General features: G+C 42.5%; 3 protein-coding genes across 5 annotated transcripts in view; 1 reads left to right on the top strand and 2 right to left on the bottom strand.

The window, feature by feature from the left end:
• LOC147890471 (Cation efflux family protein) overlaps positions 1–14,472 on the top strand; it is a 53,540-nt gene extending 39,068 nt beyond the window's left edge. For all 3 annotated transcript variants that reach the window (XM_087390563.1, XM_087390562.1, XM_087390561.1), the window contains one exon: positions 14,005–14,472. In XM_087390563.1, coding sequence (XP_087246689.1) covers positions 14,005–14,107 — 103 coding nt within the window. In that variant the 3' untranslated portion in view covers positions 14,108–14,472. The remainder of the gene's footprint in view (positions 1–14,004) is intronic.
• On the bottom strand, positions 4,125–5,566 carry LOC147890473 (uncharacterized). The gene is made up of 2 exons (XM_087391015.1): positions 4,796–5,566; positions 4,125–4,210 (listed from the first exon to the last, which is right to left on the bottom strand). Exons 1-2 carry the CDS (start codon positions 5,562–5,564, stop codon positions 4,125–4,127), a joined length of 855 nt encoding a protein of 284 aa, XP_087247141.1. The 5' UTR covers positions 5,565–5,566.
• LOC147890472 (uncharacterized) lies at positions 6,972–8,278 on the bottom strand. The gene is made up of 2 exons (XM_087391014.1): positions 7,514–8,278; positions 6,972–7,118 (listed from the first exon to the last, which is right to left on the bottom strand). Exons 1-2 carry the CDS (start codon positions 8,270–8,272, stop codon positions 6,972–6,974), a joined length of 906 nt encoding a protein of 301 aa, XP_087247140.1. The 5' UTR covers positions 8,273–8,278.
• Positions 14,473–15,009: the final 537 nt, after the last annotated feature.

Below are 15,009 nucleotides of genomic sequence, written 5' to 3'. Positions count from 1 at the left end.
TGAGAAGAAATATTTTATTGCTATAAAATAATTACATTCATAGTTACTTCAAAAGCGGAGTAACTACTCAACTAAAAATCTCAGTATAAGCTATATATACATCATGATCAATCAAATGAGTTTGAAAGCAATCATAAAACGATTGCCGCAGAGATCATTTGAAAAAAACAAAAGATGGAAAAGTAGGATCACCAAAGACTATGATTTCTGTCCATCCATAGAGTCCACAGTGCCCAGTAGCGCACGCAAACAAAAAATAAATCAAAACCCTGTTGGATGAAAACCAAATAACCAGAAGAACTTGCCAAAAGTAACAGTAGGAAATCTCGCTCGAAGCCCCTGTCGAATGAGAGCAAGGAAATCACAAGTGTGTGGACAGTGCCAAAAGATGTGAAGCACAGATTCAGTAGAATGTAGACATCTATGGCAAACAGCCGGAGCAATATGTCTATGCGCGAGTAACTACCCAGATGGCAAAATGCCAAGTAGGAAATTTTATGCCATAAAGGATGATAATGAGCTCCCAAACCATATTTGCTAGCAGTCGTAGAAAAAGATAAAAGAGTGCCATCATCCTGAAGTACATCCGCCACAGAAGAAATGCCTTTGAAAGATATAAAATAAGAACGCCTGGGTTCTTATATAGCCAAAGGAGGGTGGAATACTTTGGACCAATAAATATTCTCAGTCCTCAAGGAATTTTCCGACAAAGAATCCCTGCCATGCCATTCCAAGTGGGATAAAATATGCTTCCAATCAAGAAGCAAACAAGAGACAAAAGGGTAGCCTCAGATCTTGCCTTGAATAGAGTCAAATAGAAAATCCCACTGTGTAGGTTGCCAATGCCCAAAGCAAAAGTATCAATATGCAACAAAAGAGAGCAGATCATGAAAGCCCAAGGCTGATCCCCTTGCATAAACTACAACATTATTTTTCCCCTGTGAGCAAGTATATGCATTTGAATATTGAGTATGTTCAGACCCCCCTGCATCTTTGGAGAGCAGAGACGATGCATAGAGAGTAATCTGAGACTTTTCTTGCCATTTTTTGAACACTAGAAAATCTCCATGATAGCAGACATAAAGGAAACCAGATCTGTCTTAGTGAACATGATAAGAGGCAGATAGAAATGTATGTATGCTATCAAAATGGATTGCGTTATTTGCAATCGAACATGTAATGGCCAAGTTGCAAGCTTCCAATATTCAAGTTTTGCCCTTAACTTTGTGAGCAATCAGTTTGTCGAGAACGAGTGAGCCCCCAACCTAGAGGATAGCCAAGATGTCGAATCAATTGAGAAGTTGGAACAATTTCCCCAGGCCACAAAAGACTATGCTAGTCTTTAGCATGCAACGGCAGTACACAAACAGAAGCAAGCTGTGACCGTGATGTAGTCCATGAACCATCAGGTAGAAGCACCTTGCAAATGTTTGTTTTTAATCTCTTCTGATGCAAGCTTTTAAAAAATTGTTTGGAAGAGCAGCCTTTATTAGTAAAAGCTCTTTGTCTTGCTCTTGTCTCCCATTTAGCCAGTTTCCTGTGACCATTGATTTGAAGACAATGTTTAGCTTGGCATAGTGTTGTTTGCTCATGCAAGGACAAGGGACGAAGATGACTGAGTTCAGTGAGGTCTTGACAAGTCAATTTGGCCTGAGCAATAGTTTCCCTCAGAGTCTTCATGTAAGACTAGCCATAACCTTTAATTACAACTTGCATTTTGGAAACAAAAGAATCCCATGCATTATCAATATCAAAGTGGCTCTGAGAGACAAAGATTGATATTTCAGTAACCATTGCCTTGAAAACAACATGCTGCAAATAGCTATTGTTGACAATCAGACGTTCCCTTTGAGGCAGTCTATCATCTGGTATATCATAAAAAGATAACCTCAACCATAACGGTGCATGATCTGAATGCACAAAGGCATAGTCAATCCATATTTTGCACGTAAAATCATCATTTTCTTGCGGAGCTACACTATACCAGCGATCCAGATGTGCCTGTTAAGAAGAAAGGGCATTATGTTGGAAAGTGTATCCTAGTGACAAAGGCTGCAATTCCTTCCAAAGATCAACCAAATCAAGATGCATCAGTAGTTGAGACCATGCATACCTTTCAGGGGTTAACATATGAGTATTCTTGATGTATTGTCACCCTGTTGCGGAGCATTATTGAAATCCCCACATATAAAGGCATGATATCTCCATGGATATCATTGCATGGCATCCCAAATTGCACTTCTATCCCGAGAAGATTGAGGTGCATAGATAGAAGCAAATTCAAACACCTCACCTTGAATGATGCATTGAAGAATAATCCATCTGCCTTGATTGTCATTTAAAGCAATAACTGGCTGAAGCTCATGCTTAATAAGAAAGACTACACCTGAGAAAGAGTGCTCCCCAGCATAGAAGATATCATCGCCACAATAATGACGTGTCTTTCTTGCATAGACATGTTGATTGTGTTCTTGTAATGCCACTATATCAGGCTGAAATTTATTGATATACAGCCACACAGATTTCCATTTCCTACTGTCAACACATCCCCTGAACATTAAGTGTAAAGCATTTGATATGAGCAGTCATATTTATAGATATTTATAGGAGAGAAACAGCTATGTACAGCAGCAACCTTTAGGATGTCAACCCTGCATTTCTACCTCAGGGTCAGGGCCTCTTCCCTGAGAAGAAACATCCACGTGAGGAGTAGACAGCAAAGCAGCAACCTCTTCTTCAGGGAAGAGGGTTCTACTAGCTGTCACTGCAGCCCATGTGATCCTAATTCCTGAATTGACCTCTAGAGAGTTTCCACTAGAAGATGCACCATTCCAAGTGCAAGGGGGTGGAGGTCGTCGAACAGAAATAACTTTTCTTGGACTTTGCCATCCATCAATTGGAGTTTTTGGTCCTTTTGCTGAGGGTTGAATAGCAGGAAGCGAAGGGGAAGAAGGAGTCCCATTTGAAACCATTGGAGCTTTGTCTTTATCCCGATTCACAAAAAACTGTCTATTACCTTTATTTTTATTCCCAATAGAGGTAGGAGCATCCTTATTGGGCATCTGAACAGGCAAAGTGGCAAGAGGCATTTTATGCTGACTCATTGCACACTGCGAAGCCATGTGCCCAAATTTTTTACATTCAAAGCAAGCCCCTGCAAATAATTCCCATTTCAATTTATAAAATGCACTTCCCATGTCAACATTGTTCACCGTGACTGAATAAGACTCTGGTGTGGGATTATTAGTATCCCAGAGAATGCAAAATCGATTAGAGTTGCCGTTAGGCCGCGGTGGGCAAACCACTTTGCCTAAAGTTGCTGCAATTTTAGGCAAGAGTGAAGCCATGCATTGCGGGAAGTCTACAACTTCAACCCAGACCGGACATTTGTGTCGGATCAAAGCCTGAAAATCCCTTGTGGGAGACCATGGCAAAACGTGCACCATTTGCTATGTGTGGGTCAACCAGTTGCCTACCTCTGCAGCAGGTGGCATCCGACCTGGGAAAAATAAAATAACTGCATTTTTGGCATATTCTCTAATTGGATTTACAATTTCATCCACTTCAACCATGAGACCAACCGATGGAACAGAGTCTTTCCACTTTTTCCTTGTGTCTGCAAATCCTTCATGCATGACATCATAAACCAGTTGTGCTTCAATAGAATCATGCACTGGGTCATGCTGACCCTCAACCTGCTTTTGCTTTTTGCATTGAACCGATTGATCCTTTGGAAAATTTTTTCATAAGAGTATTCAGCCATGTCTTCTGAAGAAGATGGAACTAAAAAAGGGGGGTACCTGTAAAGTGATAATAGAGAAAAAACAGTCCCAAAAAACAGCCCACAAAGAAGAAGAAAATAGTGTATTTGCAAGGAGAAGAAGGGGAAAGAGAGATTTAGGGATTTAGAGAGAAGAAAATACAAGTTCTGTAGAAGAAAAAGAGAAAAAAACCAGTAAAAGCTCCAAGATGAACTATATTTCAGAAAAAGAAGGGAGATTCTGCAATGGAAAGAGTACACAGGACCCAGAAACCAAATAGGAGAGAAAGGGGAAGAGAGAGCCCTCAGTATAGATGCAATCCGTGAGCAAAACCCTGCACAAAAGCGACCTAGGAGCAGGAAATCAATTGGCAGCAGCAGCCCGAGCAGGGCGAGACAGGCCGTACAGGTCTGTACACCTGTACGGAAACTGTACGGAGCTATGGCGGGCTGTACGGCAGGTAATTAATGCCCCAAAACACCATTTTTTGTACTCTGATATGGCGCAGCAGGTAGCTGAGGCAAACGGGCTGGTCTAAAGAGGCTAGGGAGCTGATGGGAAGGCTGGAGCAAGGGCTGCAGGTCCTCTCTCTCTCTCTTTTTTTTTTTTTTTTTTGTAAAACCAAGATACTTATATTATGATACATTCATTTACATCTGGGCAGAGCTCAAAAGAGAGCCAAAGCCCTATCCATCAAAAGCAGTAAAAGAAAAGCTGAATACAAGAAAGATCTAAATCTTCTTCATGTAAGGCATCATATAAAGACTGCCGCAATGAGGCTCGGAAGAACTCGTATGGCTGCTGAAGTGGAGAATTCAGATATGCTTGATTGCGCTGTAACCAGAGGGTCCATAAAGCCCAGTATCTAATCCAGTGGAAGAAAAGAGAATAGTGTGATAAAGAAGCTGATAGTTTGCCATATATCCAGAAAAACCTGTAGAACCTGTGAGTTGGGAATCTGAGAGATAAGAAATAGGAGATTCTGTCAAGGAGGTCTCTGGAATATGAACAAAACCACAGTAAATGCGGAATACTCTCAGATGTAAGATGACATCTTGGACAAAGGGGCGAAGCTATCATTCTTTGAGCCAATTTCACCCCTACTGGAAGAATACCAACAATACATCGCCATAGAAGAAGTCGTTGCTTCAAAGGCATTTTCAATTTCCATATCAAATGCAATCTTCCTTTCCACCAGGCTAAAGACTTGTTCAAATGCCATAGAGAATTAGCATGATGGGCAATCCAGGGAGGAGGTAATATCAAACGATAAGCCTGTATAGAAGTCAATAAATTCAAAGGCTTAGAGGAAATGCTTGTATTTGAAGAGCAAAGGTGCCAATCTTGAAGCCTGTCTCCGACATTCAATGTCGGAATTGGAAGCAGAGGGAGTAAGAGATCAGCAATAGCTTTCCAAATGGGTCGATGATGCATCCCCAAATTGTATCGTCGACATGCTACTGGAAAAGTGAAAATATTTCCTTGCATATCCACTACATCATCAATGAACCGGATACCCATTTTCATAAGATTGTAAGCTCTGATGGGTTGTTGAACAGCAAGGGGAGAGGAAAAGACAGCACTCCAATGAATACTTTCCATTCTGAGTGAAGAAGCTAAAGAAGTAGGATGGGGAGACCATTTGATGTGAGAGAGTACTTGCTTCCAGTCCTGAATCAAGGAATTAGAGAATGGACAACGAGGGATTTTACCTTGCAATTTGCCAAGCACCACTTCCGATGGATCAACTAGCCAGTGTCCATAAACATTAGTGCTCATCTGTCCACACAAAATTGCCAACATGATAGACCAAGGCTGCTGTTGTTCAAAAAAAGTTTTGAGCATAGTGATCTTTCTTGCCAACACATGAAATTTGATGTTGATTATATTCAAACCACCATGCATTCTTGGTGAGCAGAGCAAATCCATTTTGAGCAGCCGTAAAGCTTTTTTATGAAGCTTTGTTTTCCAAAAAATCTCCATGGCTTGAGACATAAAGGAAGTGAGATCTCGAGATGACCAGTGTAATAGAGGAAGATAGAACTGGACATAAGCTAGAACAATAGACTGGACAATTCGAAGCCGTACATGCAGAGGCCAAGTGGAGATCTTCCAATATTCTAATTTGTTCTGAATTTTGTTTGCCACCCAGGACATTTGTTGCTTATTGCTGATTTTCCAGCCAATGGGATAGCCCAAATGTCTTACTATATTTTCAGGATAAACAATCTGGCCTAGCCACAAGATAGCATGCCAGTCACAATGCTTGAGTGGCAAGAGTTTCGATTTCTGAAAATTAATTTTAAGACCAGCTGCCAGCCCAAATTCTGAAAGGGTATCCATCAAGAGGCGAATCTCCAAAGGACTATTCTTTGGCATGAAGAATGAATCATCTGCATAAGCCTGTGCAAGGAAGGGGCGTGAACCAGAAATCTGAAGCCCCTCTAGCTGTCCAGTATCAACCATGTGATCCATATAAAGTAGCAAAGGGTGTGAAGCAATGGCATAGAGCAAAGCACTGAGAGGGCATCCCTGTCGAATTGAGCGTTCGAGAGTCCAAGACGCAGACAAATGATTACCAATAAAGCATTGAGCAGTGGAATCTGAGTAAAGCCAATATATGACATTAACTAGCTTTGGCCCAAAACCAAGTTTTAACATGATTTGAGAAACATAATTCCACTGTACTGTATCAAAAGCCTTAGCCACATCCACCTGCAGACCAACACATCCTGTTCTGAATATTTTGCATATTCCATTGCGATGATAGTGTTAGAGATATTGTCATGTATGTGCCGTCTAGGAACAAAACCATATTGCCTGGGATGAAGGCCTTCATGAAGGATATCCTTTATCTGATGCACCAACATCTTGGCAATCAGTTTGTATATAACCGGCATCAAAGTGATGGGTCTCCAGTCGTCCATAGTCTCACATAGAGGTTTTTTGGGCACAAGCTTAACCAGACCATGCTTCCAAGCTGAGGGAAGATGTTGAAGCTGCCAGGCTACATTTATAAACTGCAGAATTGGACCCTTCAGTTCAGGCCAAAAGGCTTCAAAAAATTCAACCGTCAGACCATCCCAACCAGGGGATTTATGTTTACCCAAATGCCTAAGAGCTTCATCCAATTCAACATCAGAAAAAGACATTTCCAGCATTGAGGCTTTGTCCAATGAGATAATAGGAGAAACAAACGTAGTAAATTTGTTACGGGCTGAAATGACCTGAGGTGTAGAAGATGATGGCTGAGAAAAGAGAAGCTGGAAATGATCCAAACATTGCTTTTCTAGCTGAGATAGAGTTTGGGTCCAAAGGCCGTTTGGTTTCCTGACCCTCATAATAGATTGGCTTTGTCTATGTGCATGTAAGTTCCGGAAAAAAGATTTCGAGGAACAGCCCTTATCTAGCATAGGTTTAGCTCTGGCCCGGGTCTGCCATTTGGACAACTTGCGTTTATCATTGGCATCAATTATGGAGGAAGCACAAGACAATAAATGCTGCTCAGAATCAGATAGAGATCTTTGATGACTAATCTGTACCAAATATTGCTTGTATGATTTTGCCCACTGGATATGCTGTCTGGTTTCTGCCAGGTACCATCTTCCATATTCCTTAATGACATTTTGAATGCGATGTATGAAAGAGGTCCAAGCAAAGTCCAGATCCTCCTGAGCATGGGAAAGCAATGGCCTGCAAGCCAATCTGATCATATGCTGGAAATTTTCATGAGAGAGATATAATTGATTAACCTGTAAATTTCTGACTGAAGAGGGCTGCAAGTCATCCAAAGGCATACCAAAGGAAAGAATGAGCCATAGTGGAGTATGATCAGATAATTGCTGTGAATAATCAGTCTGCATTTGACATGTATATTCATCATATTGCTGAGCATGAAGAAGATAAAATCTATCAAGCCTGGCCCAATATTCTGTGAAAGCATTATGATGATATGTAAATCCCAAAACTGATGGGAGAGTTGCTGTCCATAAATCTGCAAATTGTAGAGATGATGTCATATGTTCCCATTGCTGAATTTCAGAAGGCAGCATATGGGATTTATGTGTAGTGTTGTCCTTCCAGTGAGGAGAATTGTTGAAATCACCACAAAGTAAGGCATTTGAAGACCAAGGATATTGCTTGATGGAGTTCCACATTTGAGCTCTTGATGCTGAATTTTGAGAAGCATACAAAGATCCTATCTCAAAAATCTCTCCATTAATCATACATTGGATAATCATCCATCTTCCACCAAGATCATTATATGCTATCAAGGGTTGCAAATCATGTCTGGCTAAAATGCACAGCCCAGAGAACTGTCCAGATCCTGAATAAAATATATCATATCCAGAAAAAAACCCATGTTGGCCAGCCAAAAAATGCTGATTATGCTCTTGTAGACACACAACATCCGGATGAGTTGTATTTATATAATGCCATAAAAGCCTCCATTTATTCTGGTTGCAGAGACCCTGTATATTGTAAGAAAAACATTTAAGAGAAGCACGCATGAAAATATATACAAGAGATGATCTGTCCTCAAAAAGTACAGGAGGCCTCAAGCCTCTGCCATTTCCACAGGGTCTTGCTGACCCTCAGCATCCAATTCCCTGATAATATCATCTTCTTCACACAGGGGAAGACCCTTCTTGACTGCATTAACCCATGCCTTTGAGATGGGGTTGCTTGGAGAGGTAGAAGATTGTCCTGGAGAAGGAGCAGAGGCATCCCAATTACGAGATTGGAGAGGTCTTTGTTTGAGGGGCACCGTCTTCTTTGCAGTTTGCCATCCCTCATGAGAAGATGGGTTATTTTCCCCTAACTTGCTTTTTCCTTTATCCTTATTTGGAGCTGAAATGGCCTGGGTCCCTGTATGAACTGAAGGCTTTGCTCCTTTAACTTCAATCTTTTCAACATATGTCTTCTGACCTCCTTTATTTGATGGTAGAGGGATAGCCGCTGGAGGAGGTGGATGAAGGATAGAGGGACACTCTGAAGCAAGATGCCCAAACTTGTGACAAGAAAAACAAGCTCCAGCAAAAATACCCCATTTTAAAGTGAAATATTTTTTTCCCAAATTAACACCCTCAATCTCAACTGCGATAGAGGAGGGGGTCGGTCTATCAGTATCCCACAAGATGCAAAAACGATTTTTATTACCTGTGGGACGAGGAGGACAGATCACTTGTCCCAATGTCATAGCTAAATCTGGAAGCTCTGTTCTCATGTAATCTGGAAAATCAACCACTTCCACCCAGAGTGGGCAGTGATGCTTAATGAGATTCTGATAGTCCTTATTAGGGGACCAGGGCATGATATGTACCATTTGTCGACCAAAAAATAAAGGAGACATTTCCAACATCTTTTGTTTTGTCAGGGCATCCAAAAGATGTACTTCATAAAATCCTCGGGAGGCAAAATAGACTCGCGAGGAAGCTCTCTCTCCTGAAGCTGAGGCCCACCAGAGTCTGCCACTGAGGGGCTAGCGGACAGGGAAGCCTGCTCCAGTGGTGGTGTAGAAGAGAATTCACCCATTGTCCCACATCATTAGCAGAGGGAATTTTGCCTGGGAAAAAGATGATCACTGCAGTTTGAGAGAGCTTCTTCAAAGGATGCACAAGAGAAGGCAACTTCATTTTGTAAGTGAGTTCCGGAGCAGGGTGAATCCATTCCCTTCTACTTTGTTGAAAATCCTCATTCAACATATCAAACACATATGAAGCATCTTCAGAAGAAGGAGCTATGGGGGGAGAGGTTTCCTGTGCTTGTCGTTTGGGTTCAGGAGAGAGTGCTCTCTTGACATAATATTTGGTTGCTTCTGCCATGGAGGCTGAGGGATTCAACCAATATCAAACGATGAGAGAAAAAGAGGGCTGCAGCACTGTACTGACGATAGGAGGAGCAGGCAGAAACTGTACGGGAGGAACACCGGAGTGAGGTACGTACAGATGTACGGAAAGGCAACAGAACAGAACGGAAAATTGACACAGATGAACTGTCAAAACTGTACGGAACAGAGGGGGTGAGGAGAAACGACGGGGCTATAGTTGTACGGAGAAGGAAGGGATGTACGGACGTACGGTGGCCCTGTACGGAGATATGACGAAGACTGACCCGTACGAAATACTGAAACAGAGAGTATAAGCAGAAATGTACGGAAAAGAGTGGCTGATTTGATACGAAGGGACGGTACTGTACGGAAGAAGCAAAGATGTACGGACGAACAGAAGGAAGTTGAGAAGGAGAAATTCGATATCAAGGAGGACAACAGCGGGTTCAGACAGTCATCGCACGGATTAGCCAGAACAGTACGTTCAACGCCGTACAACCGTACGTGGTCCGTACAGACGTACGGACGGAAAGGGAGGTGAACGGGATCCTGGCTCTGCGTCGACCTCTTCTCTCACGTTGCTCTCTCACGCTCTAAGGACACACCACACACCGCTTCCCTCCTCTCTCTCTCTCACACACCTCCACTCAACTCCACACACACACCTATGGGCGGCATTACACGAAAGGTGGCCGAATAGAGGGAGTGTCGGCACGGGCGGTAGACGGACAATTCTGCGTCAAGCTTGGAGATGGAGGTGCGCCCTACTGAGGTTGATCTATGTTAGAAACATGGTGAAGGGAGAGAGAGAGAGAGAGAGAGAGAGAGAGAGAAGGTTAGGGTGTGAGGAAATGATGCTCAAATGAAGACATGACAAAGGCTCTCATTCATTCATCAAGTGTAACAAGACAACTGAAGTACAAGCCTTATATAGGCTACTCACTCACACACTAGCACCTAGTGCATATGGGATAAGTCCCATGATGACACGTGGCACTCACACATGACTCACACACATAGACTAGTACTACACCACAACACATCACATCACCACACTCTTTGGCTATGATATCTCTAACAATCTACAGCAGAAAGGGCTCGGGAAATGGTCGCGTATAGCGGGCTCTGCAAGCTCTGGATGGAAAGGAGGCAAAATGTGGAAGAAGGTGGAGGATGAAGAAGAAGATGATGAGGTGGCACTTTGGAGCTAGAGTAGGCTAGGGGCACGAGGTGGCTTTGATACCACACGTTGGGGAGTGGGAGAGAAGGAGGACATCATGGAAGAGAGTGTGGGAACCAAAGAGTGAAGTGCTCCATTCATTTGAGAGGAAAGCCTCTCATTTTATAGAAAGAGAGAGAGGGTGGCCTAAATCATAGGCACCTCTCCTACATCAAAGGAGATAACTCCTAAATCAAAGGCACCTCCCCAAGTGGGGCCCTTTCATCACCTATGTCATGGTTCGGGGGGTCCCCACTCCCACTCGCTGTCCCATAGCCACGCAAGTCTCTCTCCCCTCCCAAAAAGTCGCGGGAGGATGAGAGAGAGAGGTCTATCCACCATGTATACGCAAGGCATTGAATCCCCCCACAATGCTTATGGGATTGAAATGCCACAACGCCACCTGTCAGCAATGAGCCCATATGCCATATTCCAATTAGCCAATTAAGCCACACATAAGGGGGCACCCAAGGGGGTTAGCCCATATCCAACACCCCCTATGGGCTAAGCTCCTTGAAAGGTGATCTTAGTCAAAGCAAAGACCAGCCCATAACCAGAGAGTGACGTGAAACAAATGCACGATGCGACAAACCAAAGCCGCCCTATGTCTCAAAGTCCACGCCAACTCGAGCAGGACAACCTGCTGCCAGTGTAGAGCGGCCGCCACTTGACAAAGTAACTCATGGTATAGTCGCACTAATGCCCAGTGTGCAGATCGCGACAGTTGTTTGTGCACATCATACAATTTGCCAAACAGTTCGCCACTTCCCGAGGCGGGCCAAACTGCAAACTTGAAGCCACAGCCGCCATGCTTCAGCCACGCAACATCCGCATCTGATACCATGTAAAGGTGCATAAGGTGCCACATGTCCAATTGGGGAGCGCTGGGTGCATGGGGTCCCACTCCCCATCCTATAGCCGCACAAGTCTTGCTTTCCTCCCAAATACGTCCTGGGAAAGATGAGAGAGAGAGGCCTATCCACTATATACATATGCAAGGCATTGAATCCCCCCACAATGCTTATGGGATTGAAATGCCACGATGCCACGTGTCTAGCAATCCCTGATTTTACAGTCGCATCTACTACGAGTGATATATACTCTTCAAGGTTTTCCAGTTTCACCTGAAAAAGGGAAATCCATAAATAAGTCATGGTAAGTATTCATGACCTATGATGAATCAATGACCAGAAAACCAGCACAGCCTTTAACATTGTTGCTTACCAAAATATTTTGTCCATCTGCTTTAAGAGGTACTCTGGATACCCTGGAAGTGTAAAATACAGGCAAAGATCTTCAACCTGCACATTGCAAAATCGCAAGGCCTGCAAAGCTTCCCTGTTGTATCCTGCAGATGACTCCAAAAACTGCCTTCTACCAACTAGATTCTGGAGTTCTTGCAGAGTTAATCCAAGTTCCCGATCGAAAGACTTAATGTCATAAAGATCAAGCTCCTGCAAAACAAAAATTTTAAGTCAACATTATGATTCATCAAGATAGATACCAAATTTTCCGAGATTGTTATGAATCAACCCTTTTCATTTATCCCAAAACATAATCTTTTAAGGCTGTCATGACCCATCATAGCACTGAGTGTGCTTCACACAATCACACACACACACACATGATCATATGACTGCTAGAGCAAGCCCTTGATCACACAATTCCCAACATATAGAGCTGCCATTCTCTACATGACACAACATCACTAATCACAATAGTTGCAATGAATCCTAGTTAATTTACTGCAATGAAACAGTCTTAGGAACAAAAGAAAGTGTTGTGAGGGTGAGCGACCCTTGGGAAAGCAAAAACATGTTGCTGGAAGTATTCTTGTACTCTCTAGATATTTTTATAACTCCTCATCCGTTTTCCAAGTAGCATCATCAAGATCTCTCCACTGAATGAGGAACCTTGTGATAAGTCATACTTCAGTGGTAGGTTTCTTGTTGATGGTGATACAATATCTTTCGATAATATATAACAAGTAATCGTCTTTAATGTCTAGAACATAGGATTTTGGAGGAGGAATGTATTCATAACTGGGAACAAATGCTTTCAACCATGAAAGAGTGCACACAAGATGTTAGTGGTGACCCTTGGTCTAACGAGTAGCTCACATGGCAGCGCCCTCAACTTCCCTAGCCATAAAGGTTTTTCTTTCTCCAGAGGACAAACAATAGGTGAAGCACAGAGTACAATCTCTTCAAGATAGAGCTTTGGTGGGCAGGATAGTGGACTCAACCCACGAGGAGCCAAGTGCGGGATTGGATTCATGCACATTCAGAAGGTCACCATCTATGGGAGAGGATTCTTTCTTCTCCAATTGAGTTTCCCCAACCCTACCCTAGCCTTGTTGAAGCAGAGTCCTATTTTCCTTGGCCCACACCTTGTTTACTTCATCCCTTGGTACCATGGGTTCACAGTTGACGACATGGACTCGATGCATCATGTTCCACATTTCCCGATGACGCTTCGCTTCTCAGGGATTCCGAAGGAGTCATGACCTATCCTTGCTTCCATTGGGGAATGTATTGGCATAGTGTTAAGAGTCCTTGCCGACTTGAGCAGCCTGGGTCGTAGCAAATGATGGGGTCCCTTGACTTAGGGTAATCGTTGAGGCCTTGAGACTCTTCTAAAGGAGATCTTTCTTGAGACTGATGAGGGAGAGCTCCGATTGAGGTTGAGGTTTCTGGTTTACCAAGGGATCTTCTAGACATATGGCATGTGTGCCTGAAGTAAAGAACCCGGAGACCTCGACTGCTGCACTTCTGTCTATAGTCAGTGCTGTCTGAAATTTTTCTTTAAAGCTTGGACTGGTGGTCTATAATCTGGCAACAGCAATTTAACCTGTGTTTGTACAGAATATGAAATGTAAATTAACTTGTGCTTTATATTGTCTGCCTAGCACTTTGTCACTGAATGTTCACGGTGCCTAGATATGGCAGAGGGAAAAGAGTGATTTAGATTAAGGCTCAGTATTGTTGCCTATGTGATTGAGAACATCAAATGGTACTCTTGAAGTTTACCAATCTAAACTTTGTATTTGAGCAGTCATGTTGTTTCATTGTAACAAATTTCAGTTTTTATTAATACCAATAGATCATAAGAGAAACTGCAGGTTTATCAACTTGAGATTGGGACAGATGAGGAAGGCTTTGAAGGTGATTTGATTGTCTTCTTGAAATTTGCAGGGATGCCATGCAGAATGCTCAAACTGTCGAGACAAAGATATTGGAAACTTTGCCTAAAATATCAGCTGTTGAAACACAGCTGAGACTGAGTAATCATGTGTGACTAAATATTCCTGAGTTCATATAATAGAAAAACTGTCAAGAACGGTTACAGCATCAGCAAGGATTTTACAATAGATGTGGGCCATCCTTATACTAGTTTATCAGGTGAGTGTATATATCCTCACAGCTAATTTACCAATTGTTATCAGGTTTTCCCCCTCGGAGAAAGAACATCACATTTTTGCCCATTGAAACTATTGTGTCCAACAAACGTTCGGACACCAATGCAAGAAGACATTGGAACATGTGAAGTGTCATTATGATTATAGCTGCCACTTTCAGATAGCATGTATAGCTTCACTTGCTAATGTCCAATGAAAATATATGTCAACGACTGAATGTGCCATATTTTCAGCAATTTGATCCCTGTTCATCCCCACCTCCCAGAAAGGATGTACAATGTCAGCAAAATCTTAAAAAGACCAGCATCACACAGGAAGTTAAAATGCAAATTTTACTGATGATTGCTGTGTAAGTGTTCCCTTTGATCACCTAGGCACATTCTTCCTTCTATGTGTCACAATGTCTTCAAGACGGGAAATGGTTCATTATAACACCTACAATGTATTCCATTGGGACAGAAATACACATTCATAAAATGACAGCTATAAAGCTAAGAGTCTCATAGCCTTTCCCCTCTCAATGTAAGTGCCAAAGAGCTTATCAAATGCCACAGAATTACCTAGTGTACTTGGAGTACCATGTTGAGTGCATATTATGGGGTTATAGCCAACTGTAGGAGCAATATAAACCTTGGGAATACGAGTTGAAATTGTCTTTTTACCATATCCTTTGACATTGTTATGAGATCCTCATCCCTAAGCTTGCTTTGAGATGGGCAAGTGTGTCCTCCTTACAAAGGCTTTTGGGGAAGGTATGTGCCTTACTATTTATAGATAAAAA

The sequence above is a fragment of the Dipteris shenzhenensis genome, chromosome 19 (genome assembly GCF_047967505.1).
Source record: "Dipteris shenzhenensis isolate YYH24624 ecotype China chromosome 19, Dip_SZ_1.0, whole genome shotgun sequence".
In the NCBI taxonomy this organism is placed as follows: Eukaryota; Viridiplantae; Streptophyta; class Polypodiopsida; order Gleicheniales; family Dipteridaceae; genus Dipteris; species Dipteris shenzhenensis.
Note: the sequence above shows the minus strand (reverse complement) of the source record. Positions and strands in the feature narration are given on the sequence as shown.

Bases quoted from the DNA above. Each gene is read 5' to 3' on its own strand.
- LOC147890473 (XM_087391015.1), bottom strand. From the start codon at position 5,564: ATGTTGGCAATTTTGTGTGGACAGATGAGCACTAATGTTTATGGACAC. The intron at 4,211-4,795 runs GTATTCCGCATT...CCTGCCGTACAG, and splicing joins ATGTCATCTTACATCTGAGA to CCCGCCATAGCTCCGTACAG.
- LOC147890472 (XM_087391014.1), bottom strand. From the start codon at position 8,272: ATGCGTGCTTCTCTTAAATGTTTTTCTTACAATATACAGGGTCTCTGC. The intron at 7,119-7,513 runs GTTAATCAATTA...ACATGCACATAG, and splicing joins CTTCAGTCAGAAATTTACAG to ACAAAGCCAATCTATTATGA.